The sequence below is a fragment of the Mercenaria mercenaria genome, unplaced genomic scaffold, assembly GCF_021730395.1.
Source record: "Mercenaria mercenaria strain notata unplaced genomic scaffold, MADL_Memer_1 contig_3852, whole genome shotgun sequence".
Classification (NCBI taxonomy): domain Eukaryota; kingdom Metazoa; phylum Mollusca; class Bivalvia; order Venerida; family Veneridae; genus Mercenaria; species Mercenaria mercenaria.
This window is the reverse complement of record NW_026462032.1, coordinates 23,592-45,154: the sequence shown is the minus strand read 5'-3', so window position 1 is coordinate 45,154 and position 21,563 is coordinate 23,592. Positions and strand designations below refer to the sequence as shown.

The window sequence follows — 21,563 nt, the reverse complement described above, 5'->3', positions numbered from 1 at the left end:
ATGATGATGACATGATATTGTTTCATTGAAGATGGAATGATAAAGTTTAAATTTCTAGAGGTTATCAGGTGGTTATGATCTACAGAGACGAGGATGTGTGATATTTTATACAACATAATTAAAGATGCATGTATTCTTCTTTGTTCTAATGTCTGCTATTTAAGAGTCTCAAGCACTGATGTTACGCTGCTTTGGTATGAGTAGTCATTCATAACATATCTGGCTGCAGCTCTTTGTACCTTTTCTATCTCATATGTTAAGTTCTTCTGCCATGGATGCCATATGGTGTTACAGTTTTCTAATTGTTGGCGAACGTATGTTTTGTAGGCAATTTCTTTGATATTACGGTTATTACATTGTACATTTCTTTTTATAAATCTGGGGGTGTTACTAGCTTTTGAAGATGTAAATTCAATATGTTTTTGCCAACTTAAGTCATCACTAATAGTAATCCAAAGATAATTAGCATTTTGTGGTTTTTAGTTCTTGATTATGTAATTTATATGGAAAGATAATATTTTTTCTTTTTTTAGAGATTCTTATGATTTCGCATTTATCAGAATTAAATTCCATAGACCATTTACGTTCCCATTCTTCTAATTTTGTCAAATCATCTTGAAGTTTGTAGGAGTCTACTCATGAGTCGATAGTGAGGTATATGATGGTGTCATCAGCAAATAAGCGTATTCTACTTTTAACCTGGAATTACACGCTAGTGTATCATAGAAGGTTCCATGTGCATCGCCGTATGAATACATCTGCGGATGTTTCTAAGTTGATTTTTGTACTTGCAGCATGTGTAAATGTTGAGTTCTGCTCAACCCCGGGCTAGAGGGCGTGGACGGTAGCATGCATTTCCACTACCGTTCATGAACAGGCTCAATCGAGTAATATACTGTAAGGAACGAAGGGGAAATATTAATGTTGATGCCAAAATCAAATTTGCTAACGAAGTTACATTTGTCAGTGTCTACTTAAAGAAAAATAACTTGCAAAATTAATGCATCGATTTGCTTGGTGTCAATATAGCCCATAAAACGTGCAATCAACAAAACAATCAAATATGTATATTAAGTGGAATATTCTGGTTTTACTTTTAATCTGACAATTTTAGCCTTAGAACTGTTAGATCACATGCCAGTTCTCACTTAAGATTGTCCTTAAACAACATATTATTTGACATTTTTGGTGTGTAAAAGCTTCTGACTGTACAACTAAATATGTAACATCCTTACAGACAGCACTCACGGTGAGTAATCTACAAACTTTGTCATGATCTAGGTAATTTTACAGATTTGAGTAACTACCAGTGTTGTCCTCATCTTAATAACCAAAAAATACAATTTGTCTTGTTTCTAAATGCAGATGGAATACGCAAAAAGAGACTCAAATTGAATAGAGAGCTTGATTTAGTTCATCTCATTTTATATTTGATTTGAACACAGAATGTCAACAATAGTGAGCAAAAGTTAACATTTTATACCGATTTTAAAGGTGCATGATTATAGTTTGGATTAAGTAATGCATACGTTCAAAATTATAACATGTAATCATTCATACTAATATAAGTTCACTCAGTGCAATACGAGCTAGAGATTCTATGTATTTCGAAAATGTTATTTTCTTATCCTATTTACCAAACCATGACAGAGGCATTTAAGCATATGTATAACTTTAATAAAAAAGGCTTTGCCATAGCCACGAAATGAATAAAAGAACTTTTTTATCAGGTTTGTTTCATTACATTTTAGAAATTGGAAATAACTGACGTCAATTTACGAGGTTTTTACAGTCATTTATTACGGCATGTAGGAATAAACTCAGAAAATAGCAATGCAATGTGTAACAGAATTATAATTCTAGCTGAAGTTGAGGACATGGCGTCGTAGCGGCATTACCGTGAACCACCTGTAGCGTGATGTGCATCACTTCTGCTTGTTCAATACACTTTTGATGGCCGAGTAACTCATCTCATAAGAACATGCGACATTCACATAAATCATTGGTTTATACAACGTAATTTCTGTAATGTTTTAATTTGCGTTTGCTATCGGCGTTTACGACGTATTTTATCTGCCGCTGATTATTGTCTTAGTAGCTGTTCGATCACTTGGGGCGCATTTTCTGAATGACCAATAGGAAAACTGCGATGAAACCTACAAACTAGTACCCGCGAAAACGTTATATACGTCTCAACATGATGCTACTTCTTCAAAAGTAAATGGAGGAGTTATTCCGTATTCTACACGTAACCTGACGATTTTTCGATGCGCTGCTACATCTTCCAACGGTGCCGTTTTTACATAATTTGTTTGATAACTGGTATGCATGAAATGAACACCGTTCAACAGCTTATAACATCAATCATTTGAATTAGGCAGCGTTAATTCAGAATGATATACGCTGACATATATATAATAGTTTAGCGATAAAGTTGACAATATGCGATGTTATAACAGTTTGAAAACGATCACAAATGTTATATTGTTGAGACCTTATGGGTTACGCCGCTCACATGTATGGGACCTACATAAAAATTCAAAAACATTTTTTGCATAAGTTATTTTCGAAAAAAAAATCATTTATACTTTCTTGAAAATAGACAAAATCTACATGTGTGCTACAGTAAAATAATTGCAATCGGGTGTCAAAGAAAAGGATTTATTCAAAGAGTCTACGATTTATTGGGATATAACTCAATGATTTTCTGCCTGTAAAATGATATACAACGTTTCAAATTTGACGTGTCGTAATAAGAAATTGTGGAAAACGTAAGGGGTACTTTTTGTAGTGTATAGTATTTTAAACATCACTAAACGCTATGTACATGTTTTATGTTTCATACCGTGTAGCTGTAGTTCATATTTTCAGAGATTTCCAACAAAATTATTCCGGACAAATACATCTTTAATATATATATATATATATATATATATATATATATATATATATATATATATATATATATATATATATAGTGGTTATATAAAAATAGAGCGCGTTTGATATATATATATCAAACGCGCTCTATATATATATATATATATATATATATATATATATATATATATCAAACGCGCTCTATTTTTATATAACCACTATCTTCTACTTTCAGAAGTACCACATGTTGCTCTTCTGTTGGAATATGCGATAACAAATCAGATAGATAACTACTTCCAATGACATGACCGAAACATAATGGCTATTATCAATTAACCAGATCTTATAGAATTCTGTTGATCGATATGTTCATTTAGCATTTATATATCGAACTATACAGGCGGAATTTACGCCATTATTGTATTGTTTTGATTCATGCTACCCTTGAAAAAGGCCTTTTTAAAAGCCAAAAGCGGGATTAAATTTTTGACACTGTTTGAACATATATTTTCTCAAACTCTATAATTCTATTTTTATGTTCTTGTATCCTTCATATTGAAATACGGTTATCAAAGGGATATCAAATTATACCATATTTTACTAATAAATGTTATTTGTGTTGTCATGGCCGCGGAAATTCCAAAGCACCCTTGCAACATGAAAATATAGAGTTATGTAGATAAAAGGCTGGTGATGAAACCAAAAATATACGGTTAAGGTATTTTTCAATCATTTTAAACTGTTTCTTTACAAATAAACATGCTATTTTCTTATTAGATGTACTTTCTATTTTCTTTTGTTTAAAATGTAACTAAATTGAGCACCTATTTTTAATTATGTTACTGATTAGTAATGTTAAAGTTCATTACTGTCGTTTCAGAATAACTGAAAGGTTACCGATTTTGTTAACTAAAGTAGTTGGTTTAAATGCTAAATGTTTACTTCAGTACCTTATGCATATTTGAATAAATCTTGTCAATTTTGTACATAAAATGTTATCCAATAAAAGGTGGTAATATGTAGGACATGATACTAAATAATTTGATAGCAAAATAGGTTAATTTCTTTCCCATATATGCTTTCATAACTGAATAATAAATCTTGAAATTTACAGAGAGATTATAAAAGTTCACTTAATCTTGTGAAAAGTAATTACAAATAACTTAATATCTCCAATATATGATTACTAAGTCAGAAAACAATAAGAAATATCGCAATCAAAACAAATCTTGAAATGATGTGGACGTCAAGGGTATATACCTGAAGATTATATCTCGAACAAACTGAGCATTAATGCAGCTGTAAAATAAATGGATTTTACTTGATCTGATTTGTTTTCTTTAGGCAGCTCTATATATATTGTTACTTTTATATGTCAGAGGAAAATTCTAGACTTAAATCAAATGTGTTGTTACGAATCTATCTATATAGGATAGATTTGTATACATTTGACTGTAGATACGTTTTGATGACTAATTAAGTCAAAACGCCTGCAACCGTTTATATGAATTTAAGTATACACAGAATCAAACATAACCTCCTTTAATGGCAAATTCTTAAAACTAAATGTCTATTGCACATCTCATAAACATAACATTATTTATTTCAGCGGACTAATAGAACGAGTAAAACAGGAGGCTGGTGTTTTAGTCAGAGCAAAGGCGAAGGTGGCCAACACAGGACGGACAAGAACCTTGTGACTGCTTTAATCAGATTATTGAAAGGTGTGTTGAAAACAATTCTCATTCATCAGAGGTTCGTCAAAATCACAAGACGAACCTCAGATTTATTTTATGTACTACAGTTATTATTACCGGGAGTGATTTCAATCTATTAATGTTCGCCATTATTAGGCACGCCGAAATTGAAACTTAAAACAATACCTAAGCAAAGTACTTGCTAACGATAGAAATATGTCGATATTGCATAAATACGGTTAATAAAGATTTATTTCTCTATTCGGATGTATAGAAATTTACCTAAAGAAATAATAATTATATTCCTCGTAATTCAGCGTTGATATTTGAATGGACGCGGTCACACATTTCACGGCCAAGTTTGATTGGTTCCCTTTGTCGCTGATTGGCTAAAACATTTTACCTGTAATGTAACCAAACTAACAATATTGGCGAAATGTCCCAGAGGTTCAACCAGGGAACAATGATAGACCTCTGGTATGCAAGAATGTTTGAAAATATAATCATTTTTATCAAATTGCCTCAAAATGAAATAAAAATCGCCTTCACAATAAAATTGAAGTGTTGAGCAACAGAGACAGACATATTAAAGCAGGTCAGCACTATAGTGGGAAAAGTGGCGTCAAAAAACAAGATAACACATTCGCCAGACAAGAAAACAGACATGCCATTTTAAATGGTACAAACGAAAAACAACAACATCAAAATAACGGCAGAGTCTTTGACCAGGCATTAATCGTTACAGTGGGGACTAGCGGTAGAAACGCTACAGCGGTTAGTCATTCACATTTGCCATAAATTTTACTAGTTAAACGAGACAGAATCAATGCAATATTTCCCATTTATGCTAAGCTTAAATACTAGTGAACAAATAGCCTATTGTATAACAAAACATATGGATATGATTAATCTGAGGTATCAGCATATAATGAGTGTACTCACTAACTTATCAGATCGTCAAACATTTTAAATATATAAGGTTATGACTTTGTAAGTTGCTAAATATGTATCAACCCCTTCCATCCTTAATGAGAGTAGAAACGTAAACTCGAAACATAGACAGTCGTATGATTGGAACTATTGATCAGTAAATCACAATTATTTGTAAAGCGGAACACAAAAGAGCCGTAAGTAAAACTTAAGATCTTGTATTATTAACGAAATTTTTTGTTTAGTTTTGTTTCAATAAACAGGGTTACATAATAATGTTTGTTCATGGCTTGGTACTTTCAGTGCAATTTTCAAAAATGTAGTATTTATCAGCTGTGAGCTAAATATTTCTGGAATTATACTAATATATACATTTTGGGAAAACTGAACAACAACTTCTCTTGAAAAGATCAAATTAAATTAAATAGAAACACCAAAACAAAAATAAAACTCCATTAGGGTTCCCACGTTCAGAAAAGGCAAGCTCTTTGAAACGAAACATAACGGCAATTTCACATCACTTGATAAAGTAAATAAAAATCTCTAACCCGCGCAATGGTAAAAAAGACATTATATGTGAAATACAAATGTGCCCGTGTAACGATATATATATATATCAAACGCGCTCTATTTTTATATAACCACTATCTTCTACTTTCAGAAGTACCACATGTTGCTCTTCTGTTGGAATATGCGATAACAAATCAGATAGATAACTACTTCCAATGACCGAAACATAATGGCTATTATCAATTAACCAGATCTTATAGAATTCTGTTGATCGATATGTTCATTTAGCATTTATATATCGAACTATACAGGCGGAATTTACGCCATTATTGTATTGTTTTGATTCATGCTACCCTTGAAAAAGGCCTTTTTAAAAGCCAAAAGCGGGATTAAATTTTTGACACTGTTTGAACATATATTTTCTCAAACTCTATAATTCTATTTTTATGTTCTTGTATCCTTCATATTGAAATACGGTTATCAAAGGGATATCAAATTATACCATATTTCACTAATAAATGTTATTTGTGTTGTCATGGCCGCGGAAATTCCAAAGCACCCTTGCAACATGAAAATATAGAGTTATGTAGATAAAAGGCTGGTGATGAAACCAAAAATATACGGTTAAGGTATTTTTCAATCATTTTAAACTGTTTCTATACAAATAAACATGCTATTTTCTTATTAGATGTACTTTCTATTTTCTTTTGTTTAAAATGTAACTAAATTGAGCACCTATTTTTAATTATGTTACTGATTAGTAATGTTAAAGTTCATTACTGTCGTTTCAGAATAACTGAAAGGTTACCGATTTTGTTAACTAAAGTAGTTGGTTTAAATGCTAAATGTTTACTTCAGTACCTTATGCATATTTGAATAAATCTTGTCAATTTTGTACATAAAATGTTATCCAATAAAAGGTGGTAATATGTAGGACATGATACTAAATAATTTGATAGCAAAATAGGTTAATTTCTTTCCCATATATGCTTTCATAACTGAATAATAAATCTTGAAATTTACAGAGAGATTATAAAAGTTCACTTAATCTTGTGAAAAGTAATTACAAATAACTTAATATCTCCAATATATGATTACTAAGTCAGAAAACAATAAGAAATATCGCAATCAAAACAAATCTTGAAATGATGTGGACGTCAAGGGTATATACCTGAAGATTATATCTCGAACAAACTGAGCATTAATGCAGCTGTAAAATAAATGGATTTTACTTGATCTGATTTGTTTTCTTTAGGCAGCTCTATATATATTGTTACTTTTATATGTCAGAGGAAAATTCTAGACTTAAATCAAATGTGTTGTTACGAATCTATCTATATAGGATAGATTTGTATACATTTGACTGTAGATACGTTTTGATGACTAATTAAGTCAAAACGCCTGCAACCGTTTATATGAATTTAAGTATACACAGAATCAAACATAACCTCCTTTAATGGCAAATTCTTAAAACTAAATGTCTATTGCACATCTCATAAACATAACATTATTTATTTCAGCGGACTAATAGAACGAGTAAAACAGGAGGCTGGTGTTTTAGTCAGAGCAAAGGCGAAGGTGGCCAACACAGGACGGACAAGAACCTTGTGACTGCTTTAATCAGATTATTGAAAGGTGTGTTGAAAACAATTCTCATTCATCAGAGGTTCGTCAAAATCACAAGACGAACCTCAGATTTATTTTATGTACTACAGTTATTATTACCGGGAGTGATTTCAATCTATTAATGTTCGCCATTATTAGGCACGCCGAAATTGAAACTTAAAACAATACCTAAGCAAAGTACTTGCTAACGATAGAAATATGTCGATATTGCATAAATACGGTTAATAAAGATTTATTTCTCTATTCGGATGTATAGAAATTTACCTAAAGAAATAATAATTATATTCCTCGTAATTCAGCGTTGATATTTGAATGGACGCGGTCACACATTTCACGGCCAAGTTTGATTGGTTCCCTTTGTCGCTGATTGGCTAAAACATTTTACCTGTAATGTAACCAAACTAACAATATTGGCGAAATGTCCCAGAGGTTCAACCAGGGAACAATGATAGACCTCTGGTATGCAAGAATGTTTGAAAATATAATCATTTTTATCAAATTGCCTCAAAATGAAATAATAATCGCCTTCACAATAAAATTGAAGTGTTGAGCAACAGAGACAGACATATTAAAGCAGGTCAGCACTATAGTGGGAAAAGTGGCGTCAAAAAACAAGATAACACATTCGCCAGACAAGAAAACAGACATGCCATTTTAAATGGTACAAACGAAAAACAACAACATCAAAATAACGGCAGAGTCTTTGACCAGGCATTAATCGTTACAGTGGGGACTAGCGGTAGAAACGCTACAGCGGTTAGTCATTCACATTTGCCATAAATTTTACTAGTTAAACGAGACAGAATCAATGCAATATTTCCCATTTATGCTAAGCTTAAATACTAGTGAACAAATAGCCTATTGTATAACAAAACATATGGATATGATTAATCTGAGGTATCAGCATATAATGAGTGTACTCACTAACTTATCAGATCGTCAAACATTTTAAATATATAAGGTTATGACTTTGTAAGTTGCTAAATATGTATCAACCCCTTCCATCCTTAATGAGAGTAAGAAACGTAAACTCGAAACATAGACAGTCGTATGATTGGAACTATTGATCAGTAAATCACAATTATTTGTAAAGCGGAACACAAAAGAGCCGTAAGTAAAACTTAAGATCTTGTATTATTAACGAAATTTTTTGTTTAGTTTTGTTTCAATAAACAGGGTTACATAATAATGTTTGTTCATGGCTTGGTACTTTCAGTGCAATTTTCAAAAATGTAGTATTTATCAGCTGTGAGCTAAATATTTCTGGAATTATACTAATATATACATTTTGGGAAAACTGAACAACAACTTCTCTTGAAAAGATCAAATTAAATTAAATAGAAACACCAAAACAAAAATAAAACTCCATTAGGGTTCCCACGTTCAGAAAAGGCAAGCTCTTTGAAACGAAACATAACGGCAATTTCACATCACTTGATAAAGTAAATAAAAATCTCTAACCCGCGCAATGGTAAAAAAGACATTATATGTGAAATACAAATGTGCCCGTGTAACGATATATATAAAAGGAACATTAAGAGATATATACACATGTCCTCAATTCCTTTTAAAAAGGATTAGCAACAAGGGAAATACATTTAAATGTACAACACAATCAAAAGAGGAAAGCGCAGCGTCCAGATGTAAAAGGGCTGAACACCAAGCAGGCATTGTGTCTGAAAATAGTCGGTCTATAAGCGTCGTGAGAATAAAATGTTTAATAATTTTTTCGAAATGCAATTGGAAAATTGCCATGACCTAGAAATGTACGTAGTAATTAAACAACATTTCCACTTAAAAATAATATAAGTGGAGAACCACAGGTCGCCCAACAAGACATTAACCAAAATGTTGTAGGCTCGGTTTTATTGGGCCTGTTCGTGGACGGTAGTGGAAATGTAAACTACCGCCCACGCCCACTAGCCCCGGGTTGAGAGGAACTCAACATTTACACATGTTATAAGTACTAGAATATAATTTTGAGACATCCTCAGATGTATTCATACGGTGGTGCACATGGAACCTTCAGTTATGCACAAACAGCAAGTACATGAAAAACGGCATATGGTGCCCAGATAAAGTAGTGGCTTTACCCTAAACGAGAAAAAGACAATGGACATAACTAAACAAACTAGAGTTTTGACAGGGGACCTGTGGTTATGTAGTCTGCATATCACAAAAACTGTCAAAAGACAAAATTAAAAAGCAGGCATCATATCCAAGGGATGATTAAACAATACCCAAAGCTTTTAACGTGCGAGTATTGGAACCACTCAGACCGAAATGTACATGCTGAAAAATTAAAAAGTACACTAACACAACATTAATGTTTTGCTGAACTAACTGAAGAGATCGAAATATAACTGATTGAAGGTACGGGGAGACTTTTTACGGCCGCTACACGGCACAAACAACGCTGCTGTTATAATAAAATAAAAAAAGTGGAAAACCACATGTCGCCCAACACGACATAAACAAAAATGTTGCAGGCTCGGTTTTATTGAGCCAGTTCATGGACGGCAGTGGAAATGCAAAGCTATCGTCCACGCCCTCTAGCCCCGGGTTGAGCAGAACTCATACTTAAGGTATGTTTTGGTATACATTGTCCAAGATGTGTATACAAATTACTATTAAATTTCAAAACAATGTCTGAATTAGGATTTTAAAGTCTATTATAACGTTATTGCACTTATGATAACGGTATGACATTGGAAGAATTCATTTGGTAACTGAAATATAATCTATATACCATCTACCAAAACAGTTCGTCCCTAAAACACCTTGCCCCAACATAAAAATAGAAAAGAAGCCTAAGTCTCCGCATTTCTCAAAATTTACAAGGCATCATATGACTTACATCTACAAGTGAGTAAACTTATAGTAGGGGTAAGACCATTACAACTTCTGGGGGTGTGGGTTTGGTTTTATCACGGAGCTAGAAGCATTTTTTCTGCTTTGTATGAAAACCAGAATATGTTTGTTCAGAATTTGAAGGCCAGATTTTATTTTCAGAGCAAACCAGATACAGATTTTGTTGTTAGACTGGCTAAAATGTAATATGCACCTAAAAGTGATTGTAATTTGAAATAAAAACAGTTTGAACAAAATGAAAGCTTCTTATTTTATCCACTTGCATATACGATAAGTGAAATGTTTAAAATTTGCTGTAAATGGAAATACATTATGTGATTGATAACTATACATATATAAGCTACGAGGATCTCAAATGGATGTGTACGGAGAAATTAGGGCAGGCTTCCTCTGAAAAATGTTGAATTGTTGAAGAGCTCTTGTGGATTTTGACGTATATTTAGAGAACTAATTGATATATTCACCCTTAAGAAATCATTAATATGATAAATTATGCTTTTGAAAAGCAAGTGCATGTCCGGTCCTTTGGGCCTTATTTATTATTATTATTTATTATTATCATGTATTAATGACTACCCTATACAAACCTGTACGGCTAATCTGGCGTAATGTTAGCAAAACTGTTTGATATATGTTGACCTATAGTTTTCAATAATAATTGCTTTAAATCAAACACCATAACAATTCTTCTCGGAGATAAGTAAACGCAAAGAGTGGATGGGTAAAGTAAACCGATTAAGTAGTATTCAAAGAGTTTTTGATGTAGATTTATTCAAGTGTTGTATAACTAACACATGTATATCATCAGACAGCTGGCCTGTCATATGGTATATTCTGGACTTCAGTTACCGTTATTGCAAGTATAGAAAGCGTGTTGTGTGAGCGAAGCTTCCTAATATGTTTTCTGAAGTTTCAACCTATCACAAATGTATGCTGACCATTTTAGTGCAGGTACTCTGAATCAGCTTTTATTAGGCAGTACCTGTAGTATTCAATTATGTATTCAATGAGTGTAGGAGCGATATCCACGGTGGATGTTGTATGGATTGGGATCCTCCCCTAACAAATTGTAACATGAGACTGGTGAGAAAGACTTTACAATATTTTGTGTCCTTTTACTGAAAGATAATAAAAATAAGTACATACAGTAAAATGTTACAAATAGTAATAGTTACATTCTGCTTTTCTTTTCTATTTGAGCAACAAAATGTTAATGCCATTTTCAGACAGGGTTGTAATACTGATGCAGGGACAATGTGTACTGGGTCCTCCCCTGAAAAATGTGATCTTTTGAATGTTAAATCTTGCACTCTGATGAGTATTGAAGAAAAGATACTCTTGACCAGAAATAACATTAACAATGAGTCTATTTTCACGGCCACTTAAGCGGCCGCCAAACACCTTTTAACAACACTTGTTTTGAAGGTTAATTAAAATTCAAAGGTAAATACAGATTTACCGGAAGCACATGGCACAGCAAACACAAATACCGCAACAACTAGAAACTGTAGTGGAAAGATAAGGTGGACAGGTTGCCTCAAAAATCCAACTACAAGTACATTTTGTATTGAATTTAAGATGCAGAAATGGGTATGGGATAGACAATCTGACTGAAATTATCTTCTATTAAAGCTACGGATCTGAGGACAACCGAGGACGACCTTTCAGAGCATTGCTTTAAACATTTTGAAAGTGAAAATAGAAGTCTAAACAGATCTGCATTCAGCCTCGGGTTCTAATTTTCGAAATGTGATTATCACTGGTAATAATTCTAATGACGTCAACATCACGGCTTCACTCTCGGTCGGCATTAGTTCTCCCATATCGAACGTAAACGTGCGTTGAATTGTACACTTATAGTGTTACCTAACCTTAAGTTAGTATATCATACAATACGTGGGAATTATTCTTTGCGATATAGGCCTCAGCGTTTTACATTAATAAAAAGAAAATAAGATAGATAATGCGTACTCCACGCCTGCGAAACAACACATTGTAGTCGATAAATGTGTTATTTGTGTAAACTGACCGTTTTATTGTAACTACATACATATATAAAATAAATATTTTCTTCGTCAGTCCCAAATTCAGAATTATTTGTATTGGGTGGGGGGAGGTTGGTGCGCCAGTTTAGAACGAAGGCGTCACCGGCTAGGTGCTTAGTGCAGAGTGGGGTTAGGTACGGAACGGGACCCTCCGCTCGTGTTGGGGGGAATTTTTAAAATTTAGGTATGAAATGGTTGCTTCTGGTGCATATTTTGTCTCAATTTTGAGGTAAGGGCGTAGGTACTCCACTAACTTTTTTTGGGGTGAGTTGGGGGGGGGGGGTTAAGGGGTCTCTCCCTGGAAACTTTTAAAATGTAGGTATAGAATGATGGCCTCTGGTGCATTTTTTGGTTCTAAATTTGGAGAAAATATTATTTCTTTGCAAAAATAGTTGGGTGCAACTTTGATGAGTATGGGTCACTTCTCAACTGGTCGGGTAGGGCACGGACCACCCTGGGCCTGGTCCTGGATCTGGGCTTGTTCGTAGAATATAACTTTTTGCATAGGAAGATACAGCTACTATATGAAAGAAGTATAAGAATAGATATACCCTTTACTTTAATTTTATAAAAAAAACCAGCTTATATCACTTTGATTTCCCCATCTGGTTGATATACAAACTACGCAGTGCACTTGGTAACATAACAATGTTGATGAAATCTCCTGAATGTTGATTGCATAATACGAGACATCAACAAAATAACTAAAGGTGGCCCACTCACAAAATAAAAATTAACGTAAATGTATAGATAGTAATCTTCATTATGTTAAATTTATGTGATAGTTACTGACGTAATTATACCGTACGTCAGGTTTCAATGGAAAACCTTGAAATGTTTTAGTTCAAAGTCATTTTTTTTAAATCTGATTTTTCACCTTGGCCTGTTGCATGAGCCGTTATGATAGTAACGCACACCGCTACATTTCTACAACCGATCTTAAAAGCCAGTTCTAATTTTACTCATAAGGGTTTTAACATAGTAAAAATATGTTGTACAATGGGTGATTTAATTATGGCAGATATTTTAAAAGATTTCCCATGTAAAACTTTATGAACGGTTTTAGCTTATATGCTAACCTCGCACTTACCCTGTTTTCAAAATTGAGACAAGGCAGTGAAAATAAAGTATTTCCCCGCTAAGAAAGGCTCTGACATTGGTGATAAAATATCAGATTGTATAAAATAAACATATAATATAGGGTCAATATCAGGTATTACATTTGTAAGCGTTTTGTCGAATTACTCGTACATCTGTTGTCATAGTAAGCTTTTTAACTGTTTATATGACCTTGCTGTTATACAAAACATATAAATGTGCAGTAAATCAAAAATGACAAACGTCGATTCAATCATGCAATCATGCAATCCTAAGTTTTACGATTGTTGACTTGAATTTCTTGAACTTTTAACCGCAATCCCCGTGCGTTTGGACTTTAAATCGCGTATGTGTTTCTCTAACAAGTAATCCTAATGATATTATTTGATCATTAACATAATTAGATAAAATACAATTTCAAGGATGTTGCACATGTCACAATCGCACATAAATAGGCTCAATCACGCACTACTCTTATTTGTTTTGTTGCTTTCTATGCTGCTAAAAGATTTTAATATGTTTTATTATTTAAAGAGGCATTTATTTACAGGGAGGAGCATTGGAAGTTTTGGTGATGGACCAGGACTATACAAACAATTCTTTCTTGAGTCTAATGAAATAAATGTGTATGATGCATATGACGGGGCCCCATTTTGTGAAATAACCAGCCATGGACGTGTAAAATTTCTGGACTTGACCCTTCCACAATATGGCCTGCCAATCTATGATTGGATATTAAGTATTGAGGTGGCAGAGCATATACCGAAAGAGTACGAAAGCGTATTTATCAGTAATATCGTTCGTCATGCTAGAGAGGGGGTGATCCTAAGCTGGGCTAGCCCTGGTCAGAGTGGATATTCTCATATAAATAACAGGCCATTTCTATACGTCAAAGACTTAATGAATTCTTTGGGATTTACACACGATGAAAAGGAATCAGACATGCTTAAATCTGCAACAGGTTTTCGGTACTTGACATACAATTTGAATGTATACAGAAGACTTATACCACCTGATGTGTTGCAGCTATAGTGTAGCAGGAAGATTGTTAACATAGTTGAATAAACACAAACTGGGAACAACCATACAGTTTTCTAAACAGTATCATGTCGCAGAAGTCTCGTCAGAGCATGTTATGATAGTAATTGTAGTCTTGAAGTCCGAGTAAGCGGTACTACATTCACAACTTTATTCATGTCCTCAATATATTTACATCGTGCACATATATCCTATACGATTCTGCATTGGTTACATCCTTACGTATCTGAGGCAAATGTACAAAACTAGAGTAAGAAAACTTTCAAGATATATATCTCATCACAGAGATATAGATAATAAAGGGAAATAAATAAAAATATGCAAATGTTTGAATAATACACTATATTTTACTAGCGCTCACAGGGATGATATACATATGTTACATGATGAAGCGAATATCTATTAACGAACCATCGTTTTGTTCAAAATAACACTATGTTTCTTAAATCTAGTGACAAGTTATAACAATTGTACCAGCCGTTATCCTTTGAAGTTCATGAAGTGTATCAATTAATTATATGTGTAATCAATAAACAAATTTCAGTGAAGTAAAAATCCTTATGCGGCATCGGAACATTTTTTAAGTCCTTACATAAGATTATGTTTTGTTTAGAATAAAATCTTTTTTTCACATGTTAAATTTGTGGTCAATATATTTTCAAACCTGTGTTAATGACAACCTCGGAATAAAGTCTTCTACTTTAATTCTGCTTATAATAGCACAAGGTGTGGCTTAAGGATAAACATCACCAACGATAAAGAAAAGGTGAAAAAAAGAAAATTCGTTATGGGTGTTGTAGGTGTCACAGGGTGAGAAAAATGTGAAGTCAGTCCGGGGATCGAAACTGAGACCCCTCGCTTACAGGGCGAGTGCTCTACTGACCGAGCTAATCGGCTGCCTGACACACATACTGCCCTAATGTGACCAAGTCTGTACCGCGACATACACCCCCACAAACTGGAAATTAGTCCTCAAATTCCGGAGGTACATAATATTGCAAGCGTTGTAACATTGACCATGCAAGTATGCCACGGTCCCACGTTGGGCGCCAAATGTCACCAGGGTGAGAAAAATTTGCAGTCAGTCTGGGGCTCGAACTCGGGACTCCTCGCCCATAGGCCGAGTGATCTACCGACCAACTAACCGGCTGCCTGACACATATTCTCCGCTTACGTGACCAAGTCCGTACCGTGACATACACCCCAGTTTCTGTTATCATATATATTATATATATGTTTGGTTTGCTTGTTTTTTGTTTTTGTGGGGGTTTTCAACAGTACTTCAGTTATGTAACGGCGGGAAGTTAAGCTAACCAGTGTTTGTGGATTCTGTACTAGTACACAGACCTTTTTTTCGCAAGTACCTGCCAACTTCCCTACATTTATCAGGGGTGGAGGACGAATGATTTCAGACACAATGTCTATTATCAAATCGTCACGGAGAATATACGCATCGCCCAAGGATCTAACTCAAGACCCTGCGTTCTGCAGATATGCGCTCTCCCTATTGAGCTAAGCGGGCGGGCTCGTATATATGTAGTAGTAGCTTCAACATCTCTGTGTGTACGTGTGTAAAAATAATACTGACATTTTTTTAATGAATAAAATGAATTGAACAGGAAAAATAAAAACACTATGAAAATGGACCAAAAATGTTGCATTTACTCTGTGACGATGCATTATGTTTCATGTATATGTGAAGTGACCAAATTAGGAAAACAGGGAACTGTACTTTACAGTGTGTTATTTTACTGGCCAAGCAACAGTTACGTCTACTTCCTTACCGTGGCGTATTGAAATAAAACTCAAGGACAAAAAAAAACGAAACATTTCTTGTCATTTCTTTTAAAATTGTTGTATTTTTTCCGTAAATGTTATTTTAGGATACAAAAATGCAAACCCGAAATTTCAAATGTTGACAAACTGCTTTAATGTACGTTTGCGGAGAAAAAGGTCGGAGAAACACAAGTTAGTAGTAAATGGTGATATGGCACCCTGGTCATGTTACTAAAAACAGATTATAGCACCCTATGGGAATTTAACATGTGGTGCCATATCACTATCCAGGACGGTGCCGTAATTTTACTAGTAGACTATAGTACCCTATAGGATTTTAACATGGGTGCCATATCACTATCCAGGAAGGTGCCATAATTTTAATAGTAGACTATAGTACCCTATAGAATTTTAACACGGGTGCCATATCACCATCTAGGACGGTGCCATAATTTTAATAGTAGATTATTACACTCTATGGGAATTTAGTATGGGGTGTATGACGGTACCATATCACCATCCAGGTGCCATATCACCATCCAGGACGGTGCCATAATTTTACTAGTAGATGATAGTACCCTTTGGGATTTTAACATGAGGTGTCATATAACTGTTCAGGGACAGTGTCATAATTTAACAAGTAGATAATAGCACCTTATTAGGTTTTAATATTGAGTTCATATTACCATCCAGCACAAGCTTGTGCCTAGATCCCTATGCTGTGAGGTGTTATAAACCGTAAAACAAAATGAGAATTTATGTCAATGTACAGTAAATAGAGTGACATTCAAAGCAATCTTAGCGTACTGCTTTACCTGCACTAAGTGAACCTTCCAGAGTACAGTATGCGTTTCGGAAAATCGATGACAATTGACCATGAGCACTGTTGATATAGAACCAAGTAATCGTCGTAGAAAAAAGAGAATACTCTTGTATTAAAGCTGAATTCTTTTTCTAAATGATTTTTATAATACCTTGTTGACATCTCTTCTACAATTAACAACTCAGTACAGTCATAAAACCTTTTACAAGTTGTGAAATGATTGCCTTAACTGAAAAAAAAAAAAAAAAACCCCTCTTTTCCTACGATTGTAAATTCTGGCAATTTTGTACCAAAACAAGAAATACCTATACTATTGAATGAGACATAGAACAAAATATTCTACCCTCAAGTGAATAAATTATTAAACCCTGAATATTGCTCATTTTTGAACTATTTTTCAGCAGTTATTGTCTGTGTTTTTCAGTCTCAAATTACAAGGTTTACAAATACACGTTAAACAAAATTTAAACGTACATTTATTACGTACCTTTGTCTAAAGATGATGTATTTTGTTGCCTTAGCATAAACAAAATACGAGGTCTGAAAGTTTTACGATCTGACGGCATTTGCCCAGAAATGCTGTGTCATGTTTTTAAGCGTATAAATTGAAAATAGGTGTATTGTTCTTGCTGCACACTTAACCAGACGATAAGAAATGCCATTCACTGACACAAAGGGATATATACCTTTCAGTATTTAATCAATATTCCCTTTTTACAGTCAAAAAAATACCCTCATAAATGCAGTACCAAACGGGAGAGGATTTTATACGTTCATTTTGTTCAACGTCAAATCCAGTACATATTCATGTACATATTTATGTAGTGTAAAAAATCCAATAATCAAAGACATTTATCAATGGTAAATTTCGCAATCTTCAATCTAATGCACTTAAGCTTTGGTCGAAACTGCTAATTCTTAATACTACGTAAATCTACTTGGCATTTTGAATAAATCAAAACAAAACAGAAACATAAACATTGTTCATTGACAGACATTTTAATTCAGTCTTAAGCTTGTGACCGTCAAGGTAATTCAGAAATTGAAGTTTAGGCTCATTGACAGGTGATAATATCTATGAGCAGAGATGTCGTTTATAGAATTTTTCATTGCGATATTCCAGGGATTTTCTTCCCCTTAGAGGTCATCTGTCATCTCTCATCTATCGTAGGACAGAAACAGTGTTGGCTCCATGCCAGATATTTTTGTATAAATAGACAGTCATCACGGGTCTTGTATCATTTCTGCAATGATGGCAGCAAATTACCTTACTCAGATACTTCGAGTAGCAGCGAAGATGAAGAAGAAGAACTAAAGAAGCATCGTTTATCATTAACAAAAAAGAAGCACATGTTAGCTAGCAGAAAAGAACGGCGTAAACTTTTAGAAGAAAAACGTAAATGTCACCCCTGAAATCTTCTTATCCTGGTTCTCATAATTCCTGTGTTTTTCTTCTCTATAATCTTTGTCTTTCCTTTCTGCATTTACACTACTTTTGTCTTCAGTGTTTGTAGTCTGTCTTCTTTCTTATCTGTTATATCTATAGCTTCCTTCTTCTCCTGGTTCTCTCCTGTATCCACTATCTCGATGACTTGGTGATCTGTAATCCTCATGATATTTGTGTTCTCTTTCATCGTCCAGTCGTCTTTTATCTCTATTGTCTTTCTCATTTGTTTGCCTGTAATCTCTGTAGTATCTTCTTTCTTTCACTTGGTCCAAATAATCAGTTCTATCATTTCTCCTATCTCGTGGGCTGTATCTTCTCCTTTCTCTATATTCACCGTATCTGTCGCCATGTCTTCTATCTATTCCGTTGCCTCTGTTATATCTATCGTCGTCTCTTCTTCTATTATCTCTGTAGTATATGTCGTCATCTCTTCATTCTCTTGCATATTCTTTATTATATCTGTCGTCATATCTATCCCTTCTATAGTATCTCCTCTCTCTATCATATGCGTCGTCTTTTCTGTTATATCCTCTGTCTGTTCTATGATAGTCCCTGTATCTACTTCTATTCTCGTTATCTGTTACTTTCGCCTTACTAATTTCTGTTTCTAGATGTTTCATTCTATCAACTATGTCCTGTAGTACATCCGTCTGTTCTTCGGTCTGTACTTGTTCTTTAATGGTGTATAATTTTTCTTCTATCATAGGTTCATCTTTTCATTTCATTCTCTTCTAACCTCACCTTCTTTCTCAATTCTTCAAATGTTTGTGCAGTTTCAAAATACATTCGTGTTGCATTCTTAAGTTTTTCACTATACAGTTGCCTCCAAAATCTTGTTTTTAGCATTTCTTCCTTTTGACTTTCTTTTATGTGTCCTTTCTCGATTGCTTTCTGGATAATCCTTCTAACCTGATTCCCCATTGTGCTATTCCTTCATCTCTTCCTTGTCTAGCCATATAAAACTCTGCTAACACTGATTCACCTGATCTTACATTGCCATAAACATTTTCCAACTTGCTTATGATTTTCTTTGTAGTAGTTGACGGCGGTATTGTGAGTAAGATCTTTCTTGTTTGGCCACAAAGAGAGTTCCTTACTGCTTGTCTTAACATACTTTCTTCATATAGGCCTAAATTCATGATCACTTCTACTTCAATTTTCAACTCGTCAAATGTATCTTCTGTAAGGTTGGGTATCGTAGGTTTCAGTAATTTCCCTTTCCAATGATCTTTTTCTTTCAAAACCTGTTGAATTTCTGTCTTATCTTTGCTTTGTCTTTCTGCTTTTCTCTTTCGTTCATACTCGATTTCTTTCTTCAGACTACGTAGAGTGTTCTCTTGTTGATTCAATTCCTCTGCTAACCTATCCTTTTCAGCTTTCAGTTTTCTTAACCTTTCTTCCTTTTTCCTTTCAATCTCCAGTTTTATCTTTAACTCTTCAAGCCTTTTCCTTTCCATTTCCTTTCCTATTATGTCTTTTAATAGTTTGTTCCGCTTTATCTCATTTCAACCTTTATCTTCTGTGTTTGTAGCTGTCCAATCTGTTCTTTCAGTTTATGTTCTTCGGGACTTTCATCATAATCAGGTTCTCCATTGAACTCCATATCTTCTTTATATGTAACATCTTCTCTTTTTAAGTCTTTATCATATATATGGTACTTGCTGTTCTCTATCGGTTTATCTCTGACCTCAATCTGTTTTCTGAGTGTAAAGTTTCTACGACTCATTTCAAAACTCTCATCTTTTTGCCTGTGACCCGATGTCCTTCTTCCTGCATGTTGTATTTGTTCTGTATTTTGCAGTTCGCATTCTTTTTCTTTGCTTTCTAGCCACTGTATTTCTCTTTCTATTGTCTTTAATTTATTCTGGTGACTATCAATGAAGGTACTGTTGTCTTTCGGACTACTTAGATTAACTAATTGTTCATTATCTTCTTCATCCTTGGTAGTGTATGAAGAGTCACTGTGATTACTTTCTTCACTTCTTTCATCACCTGAATCTTCATCCCTAAGGGCATAATCATACACCATACTTTGTGGCACTACATTATCAATATGGTTTCCTTCGACATCCTCATTGATAACTGGATGTTCATCCATTAATGTGAGCTTCTCTTCCATCATTGTTTTCTGTTCTTCCAATTCTTTCAACTGACTTTGTTTTTGTAAAAGTTCTCTCCTCCGTTCTAATTTTTCACGTCTTTCTCTCCTTATCCTCTCTTGTTGTAATTTCAAATCTCTTATTGCTTTCTCCTGATTTTCTTCCATCTCTCTATCTAGTTCTTCTAACAACTTTCTTTCTTCTTCTTCCTCTTTCCTTCTTTGTCTTTCTATCTTTCTCCTTTCCCTTTCTGATAAATATTCAGCCATTTCGAATTAATTATTTTTATACAGCACTTGAAGTTGAAACAATATCACAATATTGCAACACTTTATTCCTATTATTCAGTCGACGCAATAATCTAGATTTATATCAAGTATGTATAAATCTACAGATGGCTCCTATTATTCACCATAGTTCTCAATTTTTATTTGTTCCTATTTGTTCATCTTCACATTTAGTTCTATTTCATTTCACCTATATTTCACTTTAGTTAATCGTGCTTCACTTTTAGTTCTATTTCACTTCACTTTTACTGCACTTTTCTCTTGTGCTTCACTTTTACTTCTATTCACTTCACTTTTACTTCACTTTTCTGTTATGCTTCACTTTCAGTTCTATTTCATTTCATCTCTACTTCTCTTTTCTCTTGTGCTTCACATTTACTTCTATTCACTTCACTTTTACTTCACTTTTCTATTATGCTTCACTTTTAGTTCTATT

General features: G+C 33.9%; 3 protein-coding genes across 3 annotated transcripts; 1 reads left to right on the top strand and 2 right to left on the bottom strand.

Moving 5' to 3' along the window:
* Positions 1 to 4,489: 4,489 nt before the first annotated feature.
* Positions 4,490 to 15,256, top strand: LOC123548278 (uncharacterized; the record flags this gene model as incomplete). Its single annotated transcript, XM_053534615.1, has 4 exons — positions 4,490 to 4,604; positions 5,140 to 5,351; positions 7,538 to 7,652; positions 14,208 to 15,256. Coding segments are annotated over 4 exons (924 nt in total), but the record flags the coding sequence as incomplete, so codon positions are not given.
* A 3,565-nt stretch (positions 15,257 to 18,821) lies between these two features.
* On the bottom strand, positions 18,822 to 20,198 carry LOC123549864 (uncharacterized). The gene is made up of 2 exons (XM_053534614.1): positions 19,651 to 20,198; positions 18,822 to 19,149 (listed from the first exon to the last, which is right to left on the bottom strand). The coding sequence occupies exons 1-2, from the start codon at positions 20,196 to 20,198 to the stop codon at positions 18,822 to 18,824; spliced, it is 876 nt and encodes a 291-aa protein (XP_053390589.1).
* A 38-nt stretch (positions 20,199 to 20,236) lies between these two features.
* LOC128553462 (golgin subfamily A member 6-like protein 6) lies at positions 20,237 to 21,109 on the bottom strand. The gene has a single exon (XM_053534613.1). The coding sequence runs from the start codon at positions 21,107 to 21,109 to the stop codon at positions 20,237 to 20,239; it is 873 nt and encodes a 290-aa protein (XP_053390588.1).
* Positions 21,110 to 21,563: the final 454 nt, after the last annotated feature.